The following is a 21799-nucleotide window of genomic DNA, read 5'->3' as shown; positions in this document are numbered from 1 at the left end:
GATGATGAGGTTTAGAGGAGATCTGGGGAAGAATTATTCTTTACTCAGAGCGGTTGAAACCCACAGAACGCTCTGTGAGTGGATGGTGGAGATGGAAACTATAACAACATCTGTGGAACTCTCTGCCACAGAAGGTAGTTGAGGCCACAGTTCATTGGCTATATTTAAGAGGGAGTTAGATGTGGCCCTTGTGGCTAAAGGGATCAGGGGGAATGGAGAGAAGGCAGGGATGGGATACTGAGTTGGATGATCAGCCATGATCATATCGAATGGCGGTGCAGGCTGAAAGGGCCGAATGGCCTACTCCTGCACCTATTGTCTATGTTTGATGATGTCTGGGCATGCGCTTGAATAGACAATAGGTGCAGGAGTAGGCCATTTGGCCCTTCGAGCCAGCACCGCAATCACCAAGGCCAAGTTGTTTCTTGCTGTTGAGGGAGTGCAGCCTAGCTTCACCAGGTTCATTCACGGGATGTCGGAACTGACATATGATGAAAGAGTGGATCAACTGGCCTTGTATTCCTGGAACTTAGAAGGATGAGAGGGGATCTGATAGAAACATATAACATTCTTAAGGGACTGGACAGGCTAGATGCAGGAAAATGTTTCACTATGTTGGGGGAGTCCAGAACCAGGGGTCACAGTTTAAGAATAAGGGGTCGGCCATTTAGGACTGAGATGAGGAAAAACTTTTCGTGCCAGTACCGTCATTCATAGAAACATAGAAATTAGGTGCAGGACTAGGCCATTCGGCCCTTCGAGAGTATAAACCGAGTCTATCCAGTGGTACAGGGTCTTGGTGAGACCACACCTGGAGTATTGCGTACAGTTTTGGTTTCCAAATCTGAGGAAGGACATTATTGCCATAGAGGGAGTGCAGAGAAGGTTCACCAGACTGATTCCTGGGATGTCAGGACTGTCTTATGAAGAAAGACTGGATAGACTCGGTTTATACTCTCGAAGGGCCGAATGGCCTAGTCCTGGATCATCTGATCATCCAACTCAGTATCCCGTACCTGCCTTCTCTCCATACCCCCTGATCCCCTTAGCCACAAGGGCCACATCTATCTCCCTCTTAAATATAGCCAATGAACTGGCCTCAACTACCCTCTGTGGCGGAGAGTTCCAGAGATTCACCACTCTCTGTGTGAAAAAAGTTCTTCTCATCTCAGTTTTAAAGGATTTCTCCCTTATCCTTAAGCTGTGACCCCTTGTTTTCATGCTGATCTATCTTTTCAACCCCATTCTCCTGCCTTCTCTCCATTTGTATATTTCTACAGGGCTAGAGTGATGAAAAATATCAGCTGTTATCTCAGTCATCCATTAATGTCCTACGTTTTGTCCTGTCTCTAAACAGGAGCAGCCTGGGAGAATATTTCAAAGAAAGCCGAAATGTGAAGAGGCTGAAAGATCCAAGTAAGAAAACTGCTTTCTATCTCATGCTCCAGTGTTTCACCATGATTGCCGCTGCTGTAGACATGTGACGTGGAAACAGGCCCTTCAGCCCACCCACCGATCACCCGAACGGCTAGCTCTATCCCACACGCACAAGGGGAAGTTTACCATTTTACTGAAGCTAATTAACCCACAAACCCGCACGTCTTTGGAGTGTGGGAGGAAACTGAAGCACCCGGAGAAAACCCACGCGGTCCCAGGGAGAGGGTACAAAGTCCGTACAGACGGCACCCGTAGTCAGGATCGAACCCAACTCTACTGCTGCGCCACTGCTGTTGTTGTTTTTTGGCATAGTCCCTGCCTCAGCTTGTTCCATACACCCACCTTTTAGAAACATAGAAACATAGAAATTAGGTGCAGGAGTAGGCCATTCGGCCCTTCGAGCCTGCACCGCCATTCAATATGATCATGGCGGATCATCCAACTCAGTATCCCGTACCTGCCTTCTCTCCATACCCCCTGATCCCCTTAGCCACAAGGGCCACATCTAACTCCCTCTTAAATATAGCCAATGAACTGTGGCCTCGACTACTCTCTGTGGCAGAGAGTTCCAGAGATTCACCACTCTTTTGTGTGAAAAGGTTACCCTTCAGGTTTCTATTATATCTTGTGTTTAAGAAGGATTTGAGTATAGGAGCAGGGAGGTTCTACTGCAGTTGTACAGGGTCTTGGTGAGACCACACCTGGAGTATCGCGTACAGTTTTGGTCTCCAAATCTGAGGAAGGACATTATTGCCATAGAGGGAGTGCAGAGACGGTTCACCAGACTGATTCCTGGGATGTCAGGACTGTCTTATGAAGAAAGACTGGATAGACTTGGTTTATACTTTCTAGAATTTAGAAGATTGAGAGGGGATCTTATAGAAACTTACAAAATTCTTAAGGGGTTGGACAGGCTAGATGCAGGAAGATTGTTCCCGATGTTAGGGAAGTCCAGGACAAGGGGTCACAGCTTAAGGATAAGGGGGAAATCCTTTAAAAAACCGAGATGAGAAGAACTTTTTTCACACAGAGAGTGGTGAATCTCTGGAACTCTCTGCCACAGAGGGTAGTCGAGGCCAGTTCATTGGCTATATTTAAGAGGGAGTTAGATGTGGCCCTTGTGGCTAAGGGGATCAGAGGGTATGGAGAGAAGGCAGGTACGGGATACTGAGTTGGATAATCAGCCATGATCATATTGAATGGCGGTGCAGGCTCGAAGGGCCAAATGGCCTCTACTCCTGCACCTAATTTCTATGTTACTATGAACTGCAGATGCTGGAAATCGAAGGTACACAAAAATGCTGGAGAAACTCAGTCTGAAGAAGGGTTTCGGCCCGAAACGTCGCCTATTTCCTTCGCTCCATAGATGCTGCTGCACCCTCTGAGTTTCTCCAGCATTTTTGTCTACCTTCGATTTTATCTTTTCCCCTTCACTTTAAACATATGTCCTCTGGTCCTCGATTCCCCTACTCTGGGCAAGAGGCTCAAGGGATCATCCCCAATCGGTATCCTCAACGGAGTCAAGGGATATTCGGAGAAAGCAGGAACGGGGTACTGATTCTGGATGATCAGCATGATGATGAATGGCGATGCTGGCTCGATGGGCGGAATGGCCATGTTTCTATATTTCAAGGGGGTACCTACTGAATTGAAACTTACGGAATAGTGAAAGACCTGGATGGAGTGAATGTGGAGAGGATGTTTCCACTCGCAGGAGAGTCTGGGACCAGAGGCCACACCCGCACAATAAAAGGACGTAACTTTAGAAAGGAGATGAGGAGGAATTTCTTTAGTCAGAGGGTGGTGAATCTGTGGAATTCATTGCCACAGACGGCTGTGGAGGCCAAGTCAGTGGATATTGTTAAGGCGGAGATTGGCAGATTCTTGATTAGTGCGAGTGTCGGGGGTTATGGGGAGAAGGCAGGAGAATGGGGTTGAGAGGGAAAGATAGATCAGCCATGATTGAATGGTGGGTGTAGATGGGCCAAATGGCCTAATTCTGCTCCTAGAACATGAGAACTAGTAATTCATCCAAAGTATTCAGGCAAAATGATAAAATTCAGGGGGTCAATAGACTATAGGTGCAGGAGTAGGCAATTCGGCCCTTCGAGCTAGCACCGCCCTTCAATGTGATCATGGCTGTGAGTCAGTACCCCGTTCCTGCCTTCTCCCCATATCCCCGGACTCCACTATTTTTAAGAGCCCTATCTAGCTCTCTCTTGAAAGCATCCAGAGAACCGGCCACCACCAGGCAGAGAATTCCACAGACTCACAACTCTCTGTGAGAACAAATGTCTCCGTTCTAAATGGCTGACCCCTTATTCTTAAACTGTGTGTGGCCCCTGGTTCTGGACTCCCCCAACATCGGGAACATGTTCCCTGCCTCTAGCGTGTCCAAACCCTTAACAATCTTATACGTTTCAATGAGATTGCCTCTCATCCTTCTAAACTCTAGAGTGTACAAGCCCACCACTGCTCCATTCTCTCAGCATATGACAGTCCCGCCATAACCTACGCTGGGCTCCCTCAATAGCAAGAATGTCCTTCCTTAAATTAGGGGACCAAAACTGTACACAATACTCCAGGTGCGGTCTCACTAGGGTCGTTGATATGTCATTTCTTGAGGCCGCTCTAACTGTACCGGCAAAGTCGATACCTGTGCAAAGTCCACTACTCCCTGCTACTTCAAGCAGCTGTTCTCACTGTGAAAACTCTGGCTGCTGCTGGTGCCGGGTCAGGAGATTACAATGAGCGAAACAGGCCTTCGAGTTGACCAGCTTTCAGCACTTTTCTCCAGTGACCTGCTGAGGCAGCAGTTTCTGCTTTACAGAAGATATTCACTTAATCAGGCAATTGACCCTGATCACAGTGGTTGAAACAATAATATGTTGTTTTTAGATGAAAAAAACAAATAGTATTATGCGTCCTCTCCTTGTTTGAATTGACTCATTCAGCTTCAAAGCGGGGAGAGTATTAAAACCAAGATACAATTCAGCGGCAGGATTGTAACAGCCCTTGCTTGTCTAGATTGTTCCCGATGTTGGGGAAGTCCAGGACAAGGGGTCACAGCTTAAGGATAAGGGGGAAATCCTTTAAAACCGAGATGAGAAGAACTTTTTTCACACAGAGAGTGGTGAATCTCTGGAACTCTCTGCCACAGAGGGTAGTTGAGGCCACAGTTCATTGGCTATATTTAAGAGGGAGTTAGATGTGGCCCTTGTGGCTAAGGGGATCAGAGGGTATGGAGAGAAGGCAGGTACGGGATACTGAGTTGGATGATCAGCCATGATCATATTGAATGGCGGTGCAGGCTCGAAGGGCCGAATGGCCTACTCCTGCACCTAATTTCTATGTTTCTAGCTCGAGTCCATCTGTAAACTTATACTTACCAGAAACCCGGTTCCCTTTTAACCATCGGATCTCGCAACACTTTCTAACCCCCCCTCCCAGCCCTTTTAGACAAGTTGCTTTAGATTTGAAGGGAGTCTGCACCTTTCGGAGGATATATTTGCAGGCAATTGTGGCAATCTTACCTGCCGTTTGTAGCCATGATAGAACAATCTGTAATCTTTCATTTATAATCTATCATTTGATAAGGGTAGGTTTGGGGTTTTTTTCTTTTCTCTTCCCTGGCAGACGCTGACTCAGACTAATCTTTGTTTTCTGCTCCCTGCTAGTCGGGCTGTCTTTGTTTGATCGCTGCATGCGAATATTAGCCCAGGGTGTGTTGTCTTTAGTCATCGTGCAGTAGTTTAGCTTAGAGATGCAGCGGGGAAACAGGCCCTTCGGCCCACCAAGTCTACACAGACCAGCCACCCCCGCACATTCACACAGTCCTACACACACTGGGGACAATTTACACTTCGAACCAAACTAACCTCCAAACCAAAGAGCACGTCTTTGGAGTGTGGGAGGAAACTGAAGATCTTGGAGAAAACCCACGCGGTCACGGGGAGAACGTGCAAACTCCGTATAGACAGCACCCGTAGCCGGGATCGAACCTGGGTCCCTGGTGCTGTAAACGCTGTAAGGCAGCAACTCTACCGCTGCCCCTCCGGCATTTGGAAGATGTTCGAGGCCTTTATTTTGTTTCTCTGGCTGCGTGACACATATATGTTTTAATTGTGCATTAACCTGAACCATTTTGTCGACTAAAGAAAGCATTGAGCACAGGAGCAGAGGTTGACCAGGGTAACAGCTGCACTTTGAGGCTGTGTTCAGCTATAATATATTATATCATATATAATATATAATGTGATGCCTTAACTCCACTTCTCCAAACTCTGCCTCAGTCCCGTGGAACATAAAGCAGAACACCTTAGCCTTGAATTCATCCTTCATTGCCATTGAAGTAGAGAATTTCCGAGATCCATTACCTGAAAGAGTATTCGACATGCCCTCCCTCGTCTAACCCCTTACTGGGAAACTATGCCCTGAAATTATAGGGACACGAGGAACTGAAGAAGGGCCTCGTCCCGAAACGTCACCTATTCCTTGTCTCCAGAGAGGCTGCCCGCCTGCCCGCTGAGTTACTCCAGCTTTTTCTGTGTGTCTTTGTTATTAGCCAGCATTTGCAGTTCCTTCCTACACAAGGAACTGCAGATGTTGGTTAACAAACGGAGACACAAAGTGCTGGAGTAACTCAGCCGACCAGGCAGCATTTCTGGAGAACATGGACAGGTGACGTTTCGGGTCGGGACCTTTCTTCTGAAAAAACGTACTTAGAAACATAGAAAATACATGCATAGAAACGTCGAAAATAGATGCAGGAGTAGGCCATTCAGCCCTTTGAGCCAGCACCGTCATTCAATATGATCATCCAAAATCAGGACCTCGCCCCTGCTTTTTCCACATATCCCTTGATTCTGTTAGCCCCCAAGAGCTAAATCTAACTCTCTCTTGAAAACATCCAGTGAATCGGCCTCCACTGCCTTCTGTGGCAGAGAATTCCACAGATTTACAACTCTCTGGGTGAAAAAGTGTTTCCTCATCTCAGTCCTAAGTGGCTGACCCCTTATTCATAAACTGTGTGTGACCCCTGGTTCTGGACTTCCCCCAACATGGGGAACAATTTTCCTGCATCGAGCCTGTCCAATCCTTTAAGAATTGTATATGTTTAATGAATGTTGTTTTATATGATGGCTGAGCAGATGCAGACTGGCTGGAAGAAAATGTCGCTACTGACTGCCCAAAACTGCATGGGGTTAGGTCCGTTTTTGAGATTGAGTGTGTGTCCCTCCCACCCCCTCGCCAGCTTGTGAAAAATCGGTCTAATTTGCCCCTCAGCGCTGAACCCAAATCCTGGGAGCGCAGTCTGTCTGCTTGGGTGCGAGGTGACACCACCACTGCTCCTTTTAGAAGTGTAAACCCAGCTGAGAATTGCCAATGGCCTTGAACCTAACGGAGGTTATTGTATAAATCGCATGTGGTTGTGTCATTAAAGTCAGTTACCCGTGCGGGAGGCATTGTGAAGTCACTAAATAATCATAAAGGGGACATTGAATCATTAATTTTGTTCTGCACCCATTGCGTTGTTGGACTTTCCCCGACCATTGATGTAAAACAGCAGCAAAACCGCCCAGAGTGAAGCGCTACACGGTGGTGTTACGGTATTTGCAGCCTCACGGTGCCAAGAGACCCGGGTTCCATCCTGGCCACAGGTGCTGCCTCTACGGAGTTTGCACGTTCTCCCCGTGACCGCAGGTGCCCCAGTTTCCTCCCACACTCCAGAGACGTACAGATTTGTAGGTCAATTGTCCTCGATAAAATTGTGAATCGTCCCTAATGTGTGTGGGATAATGTTAGTGTGCTGGGGACCGCTGGTCGGTACCGATCCGGTGGGCCGAACTTAGGGCCAGTTTCCGCACTGTATGTCTAAACTAAACTAAACAAATCTTAAAAGCAACTGTGCTTGTAACCCTTGTTATATTTGGTGGTTGCAAAGCCTTCTGCCCATACTGCCAGGTGAAGTGGTGCCTTCTTTGCCATACGGGTGGTGAAAACCGCTCAGCACATCATGGGTGCCCCGCTCCCTGCCATGGCTGCCCTCCACCGCACACGGTGTCTGAGACGGGCCAGGAAAATCATTAAGGGCCCCTCTCACCCCAACCATGAACTGTTTGCCCTCCCCCCACAGGAGCCTCAGGTCTCGCACCAGCAGGCTGAGGAACAGCTTCTTCCAAAATACCATCACCCTGCTGAACTCACAGGCCCGACGCTAGCTGTTCTTTATACTCTTTTATCTGTATATATTTATTTGCTTATGTACTAGTTTAATTCATCCACATTGGACATATTGTTTTAACCAGTATTTTACTGCCTTGCACTCTGACTAGATGCTAAATTGCATTTTGTTGTACCTGTACTTGTATTTGTGCAATGACAATAACGTTGAATCTAATCAAATATCCATCGCTATTCAACGGCATTATTCGTGGTCACTTGCACTCATACAGGGCAGTTGCAACTGCAGTTGTACAGGGTCTTGGTGAGACCACACCTGGAGTATTGCGTACAGTTTTGGTCTCCAAATCTGAGGAAGGACATTATTGCCATAGAGGGAGTGCAGAGAAGGTTCACCAGACTGATTCCTGGGATGTCAGGACTGTCTTATGAAGAAAGACTGGATAGACTTGGTTTATACTCTCTAGAATTTAGGAGACTGAGAGGGGATCTTATAGAAACTTACAAAATTCTTAAGGGGTTGGACAGGCTAGATGCAGGAAGATTGCTCCCGATGTTGGGGAAGTCCAGGACAAGGGGTCACAGCTTAAGGATAAGGGGGAAATCCTTTAAAAATGAGATGAGAAGAACTTTTTTCACACTGTGAGTGGTGAATTTCTGGAAATCTCTGCCACAGAGGGTAGTCGAGGCCAGTTCATTGGCTATATTTAAGAGGGTTAGATGTGGCCCTTGTGGCTAAGGGGATCAGAGGGTATGGAGAGAAGGCAGGTACGGGATACTGAGTTGGATGATCAGCCATGATCATATTGAATGGCGGTGCAGGCTCGATGGGCCAAATGGCCTACTCCTGCACCTAATTTCTATGTTTCTATACTTGCCACTGCTCTAGATGTTGTCGAGGGATTTTGAGAGACAATCATACAGCATGGAAACAGACCCTTCGGCCCAACAGCGACCAACATGTCCCATCCACACCAGTCCCACCTGCTCCCTCTAAATCTATCCTATCCATGTACCTGTCTCAATGTTTCTTAAACATTGCAACACGGCAACAGCCTCAACTACCTCTTCCAGCTGCTTGTTCCATATACAGACTCTCTTAGTGTAAAAAAAAAAAGTTACCCCTCGGGTTCCTATTAAATCTTTCCCCTCTCACCTTAAACCTCCGCCCTCTGCTTCTTGATTAATTGTCGTATTATTTTGTAATTCCACTTCTACCTGTGTGGATAACCAACTGTAAAGATCACAAGGCCATGAGTGATGGGAGTAGAATTAGGCCATTCGGCCCATCCAGTCTAATCCACCACTCAATCTTGGTTTCTTGGTCCTCCAAAGTATTCCAAATGGAATTTAAACTTGAGGTGGTTGATGGCTGATCTATCTCTCCCTCCTAACCCCATCGACTCCTTTTAAACCAAGACTAAAATCTTATCTATACTCCCAAACCTTTCCTGACGTCCACTGAGCGAGGGTTATATGTATATATGTATGTAGTTTGTTTGTTTATACTATTCTTATAACAAATGTAAAGCACTTTGGCCAACGAGACTTGTTTTTTAAATGGGCTATATAAATAAATGTGACTTGACGACTTGATTAGATGAGAGGAATGGGCATCTGTGTTTAAGTGTGCGGCTGATTTTCTTTATTCACTGTTGGGTTTTTTTCCCGCTGCCAGCACTACGGGCGAGGTTGTTGAAACACACCAGGTTAAACGTCGTGGCCTTTCTCAACGAGCTCCCAAAGACGCAGCACGACACGGCTTCCTTCGTTGTGGACGTCAGCACGCAGACGGTAAGTGACGAGCTGCACCACGGGCTCCTCGACTCAGTCCCCAGTACAACTCTTAAAACGTTGACACGGGGAAAACTGCTCTTGTCAGTGTCATTGATCAGGGTGGGCTGCCACGGTGGCGCAGCGGTAGACCCGCGTTCCATGCCGACTACGGGTGCTGTCTGCACGGAGTTTGCACGTTCTCCCCGTGACCTGCGTGCGTTGTCTCCCAGATTTTCAGTTTAGACCAGTGGTTCCCAATGTGGGGCATACGCTAATTTCCACCTAATGTTTTTTTCTTTTTTTTTACCACAATTTTTTAGTAATTTCTTGCTCAGAACTTTTAACTGTCTTTTGTTGATTTCATGTTTCTTTTTCATGGATGCCATGTTCTTTTGAAGCTTGTTTAAACCAAGGTATTGGTGTTTTAAGCTTCTTCAGCTGAAACGGAGTTCACTTTTTAAATGATAAGAATTATATATCACCACATGGGGGGGGGGGCATCAGGATTTTAGAGGTGATTAGGTGGGGCATGGCCAAAAAAAGGTTGGGAACCACTGGTTTAGACAATAGACAATAGGTGCGGAGTAGGCCATTCAGCCTTTGGGAGGTTCCTGCCTTCTTCCCATATCCCCTGACTCCGCTATTTTTAAGAGCCCTATCTAGCTCTCTCTTGAATGTATCCGGAGAGCAGTCACTCTCAGCGTTTCATGGTATCTGGGTGAGCAGTTCAGTTCAGTTTAGAGATACAGCGCGGAAACAATACACAATAGACAATAGGTGCAGGAGTTGGCCATTCGGCCCTTCGAGCCAGCACCGCCATTCAATGTGATCACGGCTGATCATCCCCGATCAGTACCCCGTTCCAACGCCTTCTCTCCATATCCCCTGACTCCGCTATTTTTAAGAGCCCTATCTAGCTCTCTCTTGAAAACATCTAGAGAAACTGCCTCCCCATAACCTCTGAGGCAGAGAATTCCAGAGACTTCCTCCCGCACTCCAAAGGTGTCCAGGTATGTGGGCAAATTGGCTTTTTTTTTTTTTTTAATTGTCCCTCGTGTAAGATCGTGTTGATGCGCGGGGGTTGGTGTGGACCCGGGGGGGGGGCGAGAAGGGCCTGTCTGTGGAATTCTCTGCCTCAGAGGGCGGTGGAGGCCGGTTCTCTGGATACATTCAAGAGAGAGCTAGATAGGGCTCTTAAAAATAGCGGAGTCAGGGGATATGGGGAGAAGGCAGGAACGGGCTACTGATTGGGGATGATCAGCCATGATCATATTGTTGGGGAGCGATGAGGGTGGGCTAGTGTCTATTGTGTATTGTTTCCGCACTGTATCTCTAAACTGAACTGAACTGCTCGCCCAGATACCATGAAACGTTGAGAGTGACTGCACCAACACCTCCCATGCAACATAATGCACCATGCAAAATGACAACTTGTTCCTTTCTGTTTCAGAACACGCTGCTCTGTTTTACTGTGCACGGTGTTTTCAAAGAAGGTGCGTGCATTTGCTCGCAGAAATCTTTCATTTCAAAAAATTCAAGCTCTTGCAATGTCAAGTCTCCACAAACTAAACAAAAACGTTATTTTACCCGCAGTCGACAGTAAATCGAGGGAGTCCGTGAGGGCCTTCTCGAGGGTGTTCGTTGCCGTGCCTGCTGGGAACGCAGGGTAAGTCTGCAAATAATCGTTCGCTCCCAGTGAGCTGTGGCGTAGCTATTTAACTTGGACCGACTCCCCCCCCCCCCCCCTCTTTGCACATCCCCAATCCTTTCCACTTCTCACTTTAATTTCATCTTTCATGTATCTTGTCTTTTACGACTGTCGGCAGATTAATTTCCCTCCTGGGGAGACATAAAGTTCTATCATCTGGTATGTAGCACAGAACTAAAAGCAGGCAGAAGATGAATGAGATATCTACGGGTAGATGCATTGAAGATGACACCTTCAAATGCTGACGTTATAAGTTCAAAACGTTCTCTTGGTGAGACCACACCTGGAGTATTGCGTACAGGTTTGGTCTCCAAATCTGAGGAAGGACATTCTTGCCATAGAGGGAGTGCAGAGACGGTTCACCAGACTGATTCCTGGGATGTCAGGACTGTCTTATGAAGAAAGACTGGATAGACTTGGTTTATATTCTCTAGAATTTAGGAGATTGAGAGGGGATCTTATAGAAACTTACAAAATTCTTAAGGGGTTGGACAGGCTAGATGCAGGAAGATTGTTCCCGATGTTGGGGAAGTCCAGGACAAGGGGTCACAGCTTAAGGATAAGGGGGCAATCCTTTAAAACCGAGATGAGAAGAACTTTTTTCACACAGAGAGTGGTGAATCTCTGGAACTCTCTGCCACAGAGGGTAGTGGAGGCCAGTTCATTGGCTATATTGAAGAGGGAGTTAGATATGGCCCTTGTGGCCAAGGGGATCAGGGGGTATGGAGAGAAGGCAGGGACGGGATACTGAGTTGGATGATCAGCCATGATCATATTGAATGGCGGTGCAGGCTCGAAGGGCCAAATGGCCTACTCCTGCACCTAATTTCTATGTTTCTATGTCTATGTTTCTATAAGTGATAGCAGCAAAATTAGGCCATTCGGCCCATCAAGTTTACTCCGCCATTCAATCGTGGCTGATCGATCCCTCCCTCTCAACCCCATTCTTCTGCCTTCGCCCCATAATGTCCTGACACCCACACTAATCATTGGGCAGCACGGTGGCGCAGCGGTAGAGTTGCTGCCATGCAGCGCCAGAGACCCGTGTGCCATCCCGACCACGGGTGCTGCCTGTGCGGAGTTTGTACGTTGTCCCCGTGACCCAGTGGGTTTATTCTGAGATTTTTGGTTTCCTCCCAACACTACAAAGACGTACAAGGTTTGTATTGATTTGGCTTGGTATGGGTGTAAATTGTCCCTAGTGTGTGTAGGTCGTGTAGGCGGTGTCAGGGGATATGGTCAGTAGGGTAGTGTTAATGTGCGGGGTCGCTGGGCGGTGCTGACCAAGGGCTTGTTTACGCGCGCTGTACAAAAATCTCTATACAAAACTAAACTAATCAAGAATCTATCTCCCTCTGCCTTAAATATATCCATTGACTTGGCCTCTACAGCCTTCTGTGGCAATGAATTCCACAGATTCACCACCCTCTGACTAAAGAAATTCCTCCTCGTCTTCCTCAAGGAACGTCCCTTAATTTTGAGGCTATGGCCTCTGGTCCCAGACTCTCCCACTACTGGAAACATCCTCTCTTGTTATTTTTCCACCATTTCGACTCATAGAGTTGTACAGCACAGAAACAGGCCCTTCAGCACAACTCTTCCATGCTGACCAAGATGTCCATCTCAGCTCGTCCCGTTTGCCCACATTTGACCCCAGACCCACTGAACCCTCCCATCCATGTACCTGTCCAAACGTTGTTATTGTACCTGCCTCAACCATCTGCTGTGGCAGCTCATTCCATATGCACACTATCCTCTGAATGAAATAGTTGCCCCTCAGTATCCTAATAAATCTGTCCCTTCTGGCGTCATCTTGTGCCCTTTAACTTACAAAATTCTTAAGGGGTTGGACAGGCTAGATGCAGGAAGATTGTTCCCGATGTTAGGGAAGTCCAGGACGAGGGGTCACAGCTTAAGGATAAGGGGGAAATCATTTAAAGCCGAGATGAGAAGAACTTTTTTCAGATTCAGATTCAGATTCAGATTCAGATTCAATTTTAATTGTCATTGTCAGTGTACAGTACAGAGACAACGAAATGCATTTAGCATCTCCCTTGAAGAGCGACATAGCAAACGATTTGAATAAATAATAATAAGTGTCCGGGGGGGGGGGGGGGGGGGATGGGTGATTGATTCTTTTCACACAGAGGGGGGTGAATCTCTGGAACTCCCTGCCACAGAGGGTAGTTGAGGCCACAGTTCATTGGCTATATTTAAGAGGGAGTTAGATGTGGCCCTTGTGGCTAAGGGGATCAGGGGGTATGGAGAGAAGGCAGGTACGGGATACTGAGTTGGATGATCAGCCATGATCATATTGAATGGCGGTGCAGCCTCGAAGGGCCGAATGGCCTACTCCTGCACCTAATTTCTATGTTTCTATGTTTAAGTTTGCAGTTGTTGAAAATGTTAGAGTCTTAACTTGACCATTAAGGTTCAGTGTCCTGGTGGGCAGTGCTGGGTTGGAGTTAAGGTGTGGGCCTGGCCTGGCCAGGTGAGATGTTGGTGGTAGACACACAATGCTGGCGTGACTCAGTGTAACAGGCAGCACCTCTGGAGAGAAGGAATAGTCTCAACCTGAAACGTCACCCATTCCTTCTGTCCAGAGACGCTGCCTGTCCCGCTGAGTTACTCCACCATTTTGTGTCTATCGTCGATCTAAACCTGCGGATGTTGCTGGTGGTGTTGCACTAAATGCCTCCCCTGTTCCCTCTGCTCCCCTCAGGCTGTGCATTGTGAACGACCAGCTCTTCATCAGGAACGCTACCACGGAGGAGATCCGCAAGGCCTTTGTGACCCCCGCGCCCACGCCGTCCAGCAGTCCCGTGCCCACCCTCACCGCTCCCCAACAGGAAATGCTGCAGCTTTTCTCACAGCAGTCCAGCATGAACATAGAGTGGTCGCAGAAGTAAGTGTTTCACACCAGCTTCCCTAACTTGCTTCCCCTCCCCCCGTCATCTGCTCTCCCCGTGGCGTTACACAAAGCACGCGTTAACACCAAGTCAAGTCAACTAAGGTGGTAGAGCTGCTGCCTCACAGCGGCCGGCAGAGCCCCGGGTTCGATGTTGTCTGTCTCTGTGTGGAGTTTGCACGTTCTCCCTGTGCAGTTTCCTCCCACACTCCAAAGACGTACAGGACAGAAGGCAGGTACGGGATACTGAGTTGGATGATCAGCCATGATCATATTAAATGGCGGTGCAGGCTCGAAGGGCCGAATGGTCTACTCCTGCACCTAATTTCTATGTTTCTATGTTTCCTAGGTTTGGTAAGTTGTAAAATGATCCCTCGTGTGTGTGACGGTCAGTGTACAGGGTGATCGGCTCGGTTGCTTCTTGGTTTCTTGGTCCTCCAAAATATTCCAAATGGAATTTAAACTGGAGGTGGCTTACTGGGTCTCTGCAAATTGCTAGAATGTTGCCTGAGTTTCAACAACTAAGTTACAGAGATAGGTTGAATAAGTTAGGTCTTTATCCTCTGGAGCGCAGAAGGTTAAGGGGGGACCTGATAGAGGTCTTTAAAATGATGAGAGGGATAGACAGAGTTGATGTGGACAAGCTTTTCCCTTTGAGAATAGGGAAGATTCAAACAAGAGGACATGACTTCAGAATTAAGGGACAGAAGTTTAGGGGTAATATGAGGGGGAACTTCTTTACGCAGAGAGTGGTAGCGGTGTGGAATGAGCTCCCAGTGGAAGTGGTGGAGGCAGGTTCATTGGTATCATTTAAAAATAAATTGGATAGGCATATGGATGAGAAGGGAATGGAGGGTTATGGTATGAGTGCAGGCAGGTGGGACTAAGGGGAAAAAAATTTGTTTGGCATGGACTTGTAGGGCCGAGATGGCCTGTTTCCGTGCTGTAATTGTTATATGGTTAATGTATATGGGGTAGAAGTGGAAGTGGGATAACAGAAGCAGTGTGAACAGATTATCGATGGTCAACGTGGACTCGATGGGCCAAAGGGCCTGTTTCCATGCTGTTGCTCTGAACTAAAACTAAAGTTGGGGAAGAGGGGACATTTTTTTTAAACCCTCCCTCCCTTGCACAGCAGGTTGTTAGGGTCTAGATACATTCCCGGAATGGTGGCTGGAAGCCGATATCAGGTGGTGATTGCAGGAGACTGGTTTGCAAGCTACAAGTAAAAGACTAAAGGGCCTTGTCCCACTTACGTGATTGTTTTCGGTGACTTGCCGGCACCCGTCATAGTCGCAGCAGGTCACCGAAAATGTTCAACATGTTGAAAATCCAGCGGAGACCAGAAAAAGGTACGACTCTTTGGGCGACTACTCACGACCATACGGGCATCAGGTGAGTGTGGTCAGGTGAATATGCAGCCGATATGGTCTAGTGGCGGGATATCCAAGATGCTAAAAGTCAAGCTCTTGCAGTCCGCAGTCCTCCCTACAGCCCTCTATGCCAGCGAGGTGTGGAAAATCAATATGTAGATGAAAAATAAATTGGATGCATTCCAACGACGCTGCTTGAGGAACATCCTGAAGACTAGCTACACAGACCACATCACAAATGAGGATATCTACCGGGGAAACTGCAACAAAGCCTCTCAGCCAGGACATAGAGGTACGCAGGATGAAATCTGCAGGACGTGTACTCAGAATGTCACCAGAACGTGCGCCAAAGATAGCAATGACCTGACGGAATAGAGGCCGACAAAAACTCGCACGGAGGAGAACATTCCCGAAGGGTTTGGAAGGCCGGGACGGAACCCTAACGAGGGTGGAAGATGTCGCACATGACCGACCAGAATGGCCAAACCTTGCTGCCTGATGCACTCAACAGTGTGGGAGGAACTAAGTGTATAAGTAAGCTTGTGAGAGCAGAAGTCAAGTCAAGTCAAGTCAAGTTTATTTGTCACATACACATACGAGATGTGCAGTGAAATGAAAGTGGCAATGCTCGCGGATTTTTGTGCAAAAGACAAACAACCAAACAACCAAACAAATTATAAACACAATCATAACACACATATTCTTTTACATAATAAATAATGGAAGGAAAAACGTTCTGTAGAGTTAGTCCCTCGTGAGATAGGCGTTTACAGTCCGAATTGCCTCTGGGAAGAAACTCCTTCTCAACCTCTCCGTTCTCACCGCATGGCAACGGAGGCGTTTGCCTGACCGTAGCAGCTGGAACAGTCCGTTGCAGGGGTGGAAGTGGTCTCTCATGATTTTGATTGCTCTGGAGTTGCACCTCCTGTTGTATAGTTCCTGCAGGGGGGTGAGTGAAGTTCCCATAGTGCGTTCGGCCGAACGCACTACTCTCTGCAGAGCCTTCTTGTCCTTGGAAGAGCAATTCCCAAACCAGATGGTAATGTTCCCGGACAAGATGCTTTCCACCGCCGCTGCGTAGAAGCACTGGAGGATCCTCGGAGACACTCTGAATTTCCTCAATTGCCTGAGGTGGTAAAGGTAAATTTGCCCCACCAAGCTTCTTCTCACTGAAGATAGACACAAAAATGCTGGAGTAACTCAGCGGGGGACAGGCAGCATCTCTGGATAGAAGGAATGGATGACGTTTCGGGTCGGGAAATCTGAAGAAGGGTCTCCCACTCCTATCCAGAGATCCCGCTGAGTTACTCCAGCTATCTTCGGTGTAAACCGGCATCTGCAGTTCCTTCTCACTTGGGCCAGACGTGAGCTATGACTCTGGGCTCCCCCTCGGTCCTCCAGTTGCTTGGTTATAATTTAGTGTCTTCCACGGAGGGAGCCTCCGAGGGAACCGTTCATCATCAGCATCTGGTAATCTGCATTAGCGACGACTCGTTAAATCCAGGCTCCAGTTATCACTATCTCTGCAGCACTGGCATTTACACATCCTGTTTCAGTATCAGACTGTGATAATCCCTTGAAGTGCCCTTAAGCAGAGGTGTAAATTGCACCATTGAATGAGAACCAACACTATTTAGCCGATGTCTGATGTACTTTGAAGGAAGGTAGACAAAAAATGCTGGAGAAACTCAGCGGGTGAGGCAGCATCTATGGAGAGAAGGAATAGGCGACGTTTCGGGGTCGGGATCTCTGTAGAAGGGTCACCCGCGCCTTCTATCCAGAGATCATGCGAATGGTATGTTGGCTTTCATAGCAAAAGGATTTGAGTATAGGAGCAGGGAGGTTCTACTGCAGTTGTACAGGGTCTTGGTGAGACCACACCTGGAGTATTGCGTACAGTTTTGGTCTCCTAATCTGAGGAAGGACATCATTGCCATAGAGGGAGTGCAGAGAAGGTTCACCAGACTGATTCCTGGGATGGCAGGACTGTCTTATGAAGAAAGACTGGATAGACTTGGTTTATACTCTCTAGAATTTAGGAGATTGAGAGGGGATCTTATAGAAACTTACAAAATTCTTAAGGGGTTGGACAGGCTAGATGCAGGAAGATTGCTCCCGATGTTGGGGAAGTCCAGGACAAGGGGTCACAGCTTAAGGATAAGGGGGAAATCCTTTAAAAAACCGAGACGAGGAGAACTTTTTTCATACAGAGAGTGGTGAATCTCTGGAACTCTCTGCCGCAGAGGGTAGTCGATGCCAGTTCATTGGCTATATTTAAGAGGGAGTTAGATGTGGCCCTTGTGGCTAAGGGGATCAGGGGGTATGGAGAGAAGGCAGGTACGGGATACTGAGTTGGATGATCAGCCATGATCATATTGAATGGCGGTGCAGGCTCGAAGGGCCGAATGGCCTACTCCAGCACCTAATTTCTATGTTTCTACGGAGCCATTTTAACTCGGCAGGGACAGGCAGCATCTCTGGAGAAAAGGAACAGGTGACATTTCGGGCTGAGACCCTCTTTCAGACTTCGGTTTAAACCAGAATTCCTACACCCACTCCATCTCTCCAGAGATGCTGCCTAACCCGCTGAGTTACTCCATCTTTTTGTGTCTATTTTCAGTAGATGAGGGATGATCTAATAGGGGTGTGTAAAATCGTGATCGGGTAGATGCACCGAGCAGCAGATCAGGCAGCATCTCTAGAGCAAAGGAATAGGTGACGTCTACATGGATAGGATAGGTTTAGAGGGATATGGGCCACAAAGGCAGGTGTTGGACTAGTGTAGATGGGACATGTTGGTCTGTGTGTGCAAGTCCTGATTCCACGCTGTATCACTGACATTTCAGTTTGAGGCCCTTCTTCAAACACAATCAACTTCAGTGTTGCATCGTTCGACTGTTTATAAATTGCCATTTGCAACTGAGACGGTGAGAAAGCTCAGAGTTTGTGCTTCAGATTCAGATTCAATTTTAATTGTCATTGTACAGTACAGAGACAACGAAATGCATTTAGCATCTCCCTGGAAGAGCGACATAGCAAATGATTTGAATAAATAATAATAAGTGTCCGGGGGGGGGGGGGTGGTGATTGGCAGTCACCGAGGTACGTTGTTGAGTAGAGTGACAGCCGCCGGGAAGAAGCTGTTCCTCGACCTGCTGGTTCGGCAACGGAGAGACCTGTAGCGCCTCCCGGATGGTAGGAGGGTAAACAGTCCATGGTTGGGGTGAGAGCAGTCCTTGGCGATGCTGAGCGCCCTCCGCAGACAGCGCTTGCTTTGGACAGACTCAATGGAGGGGAGCGAGGAACCGGTGATGTGTTGGGCAATTTTCACCACCCTCTGCAATGCTTTCCGGTCGGAGACAGAGCAGTTGCCATACCATACTGTGATACAGTTGGTAAGGATGCTCTCGATGGTGCAGCGGTAGAAGTTCACCAGGATCTGAGGAGACAGATAGACCTTCTTCAGTCTCCTCAGGAAGAAGAGACGCTGGTGAGCCTTCTTGATCAGAGTAGAGGTATTGTGGGTCCAAGAGAGGTCATCGGAGATGTTGACCCCCAGGAACCTGAAGCTAGAAACACGTTCCACCTCCGTCCCGTTAATGTGGATGGGGGTGTGCGTGCCGCCCCTGGACTTCCTGAAGTCTACAATGAGCTCCTTGGTCTTCTTGGAGTTAAGGGCCAGGTTGTTGTCAGCGCACCATGCTGCTAAGTGCTGGACCTCCTTTTAGCCTTTAGTGTATGGCCGTTGGTGCCCCTGGTCTGGTGATGCACGCTGTCTTGGTGCATCATGTCACTCACTCCCTGCACATGGTGGCGCAGCGGTAGAGTTGCTCCCTTACAGCGCCAGCAGACCCAGGTTCCACCTCGACTGCGTGTGCTGTGTGTACGCAGTTTGTTCCTTCTCCCCGTGTCCTGCGTGGGTTTTCTCCGAGATCTTCGCTTTCCTCCCACACTCCACAAAGACGTGCAGGTTTGCAGGAAAAGGAAAAGGGGAGATGCAGCGAGACCTGGGTGTCATGGTACACCAGTCATTGAAAGTAGGCATGCAGGTGCAGCAGGCAGTGAAGAAAGCGAATGGTATGTTAGCTTTCATAGCAAAAGGATTTGAGTATAGGAACAGGGAGGTTCTACTGCAGTTGTACAGGGTCTTGGTGAGACCACACCTGGAGTATTGCGTACAGTTTTGGTCTCCAAATCTGAGGAAGGACATTATTGCCATAGAGGGAGTGCAGAGAAGGTTCACCAGACTGATTCCTGGGATGTCGGTACTGTCTTATGAAGAAAGACTGGATAGACTTGGTTTATACTCTCTAGAATTTAGGAGATTGAGAGGGGATCTTATAGAAACTTACAAAATTCTTAAGGGGTTGGACAGGCTAGATGCAGGAAGATTGCTCCCGATGTTGGGGAAGTCCAGGACAAGGGGTCACAGCTTAAGGATAAGGGGGAAATCCTTTAAAACCGAGATGAGAAGAACTTTTTTCACACAGAGAGTGGTGAATCTCTGGAACTCTCTGTCGCAGAGGGTAGTCGAGGCCAGTTCATTGGCTATATTTAAGAGGGAGTTAGATGTGGCGCTTGTGGCTAAGGGGATTAGAGGGTATGGAGAGAATGCAGGTACGGGAAACTGAGTTGGATGATCAGCCATGATCATATTGAATGGCGGTGCAGGCTCGAAAGGCCGAATGGCCTACTCCTGCACCTAATTTCTATGTTTCTATGCAGCTGAGCTGGCTTCGGTAAAATTGTAAATTGTCCCAGGGACAATTTTACATTTGATACCAAAGGCCAATTAACCTACAAACCTGTACGTCTTTGGAGCTTGGGAGGCAATCGAAGATCTCGGAGAAACCCCACGGGGAGAATGTACAGACAAGCGGCTGTAGTCAGGATCGAACCCGGGTCTCTGGAGCGGTGAGGCAGCAACTCTACCGCTGCGCCACCATGCCGCCCGGGAGTAACTCAGCGGGTCAGGCAGCAGCTGTGGGGGGGGTGACGAACATACGGCATTTCTGGTGAGGACCCTTCCAAAGACCCAAACCGTCGCCTGTCCATTAACTTCCGCAGATGCTGCCCGACCCGCTGAGTTTCTCCAGCAGTTTATTTTTTGCTTGGGCTTCCAGCATTTGCAGCCTCTCCTGTCGTTGATCTGCAGAGCCCACCTTGGCCACAGCCTGTTCGATATCAGCAAATTGACAAACGAATGGGCCTCTGCTTATCATGGAGTGAGATTCATCGACCTAGATAGCATTTCTAAACTGGAGGCTCGGTGTGTCTAATAATTGACAAGCAAAGTGCTGAACACAATGAGGTCTTTGAAGTGGGAGTTCAGAATCGGAACCAGTGTGAATGGTCCCGGTATCTCTGTGGCTGTTACACAACCAGGTGCATGATCACCTTGCTTACCAACCTGTGCTAGGAGGAGGGGAACCGTCGCACTGGATCAAACCCCCAGTGGCCACATCTACTTTGATTCTCGTTTGTACAAGTGTTTAGTTCAGAGATACAGCGCATACACAGGCCCTTCGGCCCACTGAGTCCGTGCCGGCCACCAGCACCATCCAACACACACACACACACACTGGACGTCAATGTACAATTTCACCCAGGCCAATTGACCTGCAAGCTCGTACGTCTTTGGAGTGTGGGAGGAATCGGGAACATCCGGGGGACACCCACGGGGAGAAGGTACAAACTCCGTACAGACAGCGCCCGACCGAGGAAGGACATTATTGCCATAGAGGGAGTGCAGAGAGGTTCTACTGCAGTTGTACAAGGTCTTGGTGAGACCACACCTGGAGTATTGCGTACAGTTTTGGTCTCCAAATCTGAGGAAGGACATTATTGCCATAGAGGGAGTGCAGAGACGGTTCACCAGACTGATTCCTGGGATGTCAGGACTGTGTTATGAAGAAAGACTGGATAGACTTGGTTTATACTCTCTAGAATTTAGGAGATTGAGAGGGGATCTTATAGAAACTTACAAAATTCTTAAGGGGTTGGACAGGCTAGATGCAGGAAGATTGCTCCCGATGTTGGGGAAGTCCAGGACAAGGGGTCACAGCTTAAGGATAAGGGGGAAATCCTTTAAAACCGAGATGAGAAGAACTTTTTTCACACAGAGAGTGGTGAATCTCTGGAATTCACTGCCGCAGAAGGTAGTTGAGGCCACAGTTCATTGGCTATATTTAAGAGGGAGTTAGATGTGGCCCTTGTGGCTAAGGGGATCAGGGGGTATGGAGAGAAGGCAGGTACGGGATACTGAGTTGGATGATCAGCCATGATCATATTGAATGGCGGTGCAGGCTCGAAGGGCCGAATGGCCTCTACTCCTGCACCTAATTTCTATGTTTCTATTCCTTCTTCTGAAGAAGGGTCGCTCCATAGATGCTGCCTCACCCGCTGAGTTTCTCC

At 48.0% G+C, this 21799-nt stretch overlaps 1 protein-coding gene across 3 annotated transcripts in view; it reads left to right on the top strand.

Annotated features, from left to right (window-relative positions):
* The window catches only part of nxf1b (nuclear RNA export factor 1b), a 103967-nt gene that overhangs the window by 80237 nt on the left and 1931 nt on the right, over positions 1-21799 (top strand). For all 3 annotated transcript variants that reach the window (XM_055630345.1, XM_055630343.1, XM_055630344.1), the window contains 5 exons: positions 1358-1416; positions 9299-9414; positions 10847-10889; positions 10990-11062; positions 13827-14009. In XM_055630345.1, coding sequence (XP_055486320.1) covers positions 1358-1416; positions 9299-9414; positions 10847-10889; positions 10990-11062; positions 13827-14009 — 474 coding nt within the window. The remainder of the gene's footprint in view (positions 1-1357; positions 1417-9298; positions 9415-10846; positions 10890-10989; positions 11063-13826; positions 14010-21799) is intronic.

This window comes from Leucoraja erinacea, unplaced genomic scaffold (assembly GCF_028641065.1).
Source record: "Leucoraja erinacea ecotype New England unplaced genomic scaffold, Leri_hhj_1 Leri_340S, whole genome shotgun sequence".
Taxonomy (NCBI): domain Eukaryota; kingdom Metazoa; phylum Chordata; class Chondrichthyes; order Rajiformes; family Rajidae; genus Leucoraja; species Leucoraja erinaceus.
The sequence above is the reverse complement of the archived record's forward strand: the minus strand, read 5'-3'. Positions and strand labels throughout refer to the sequence as shown.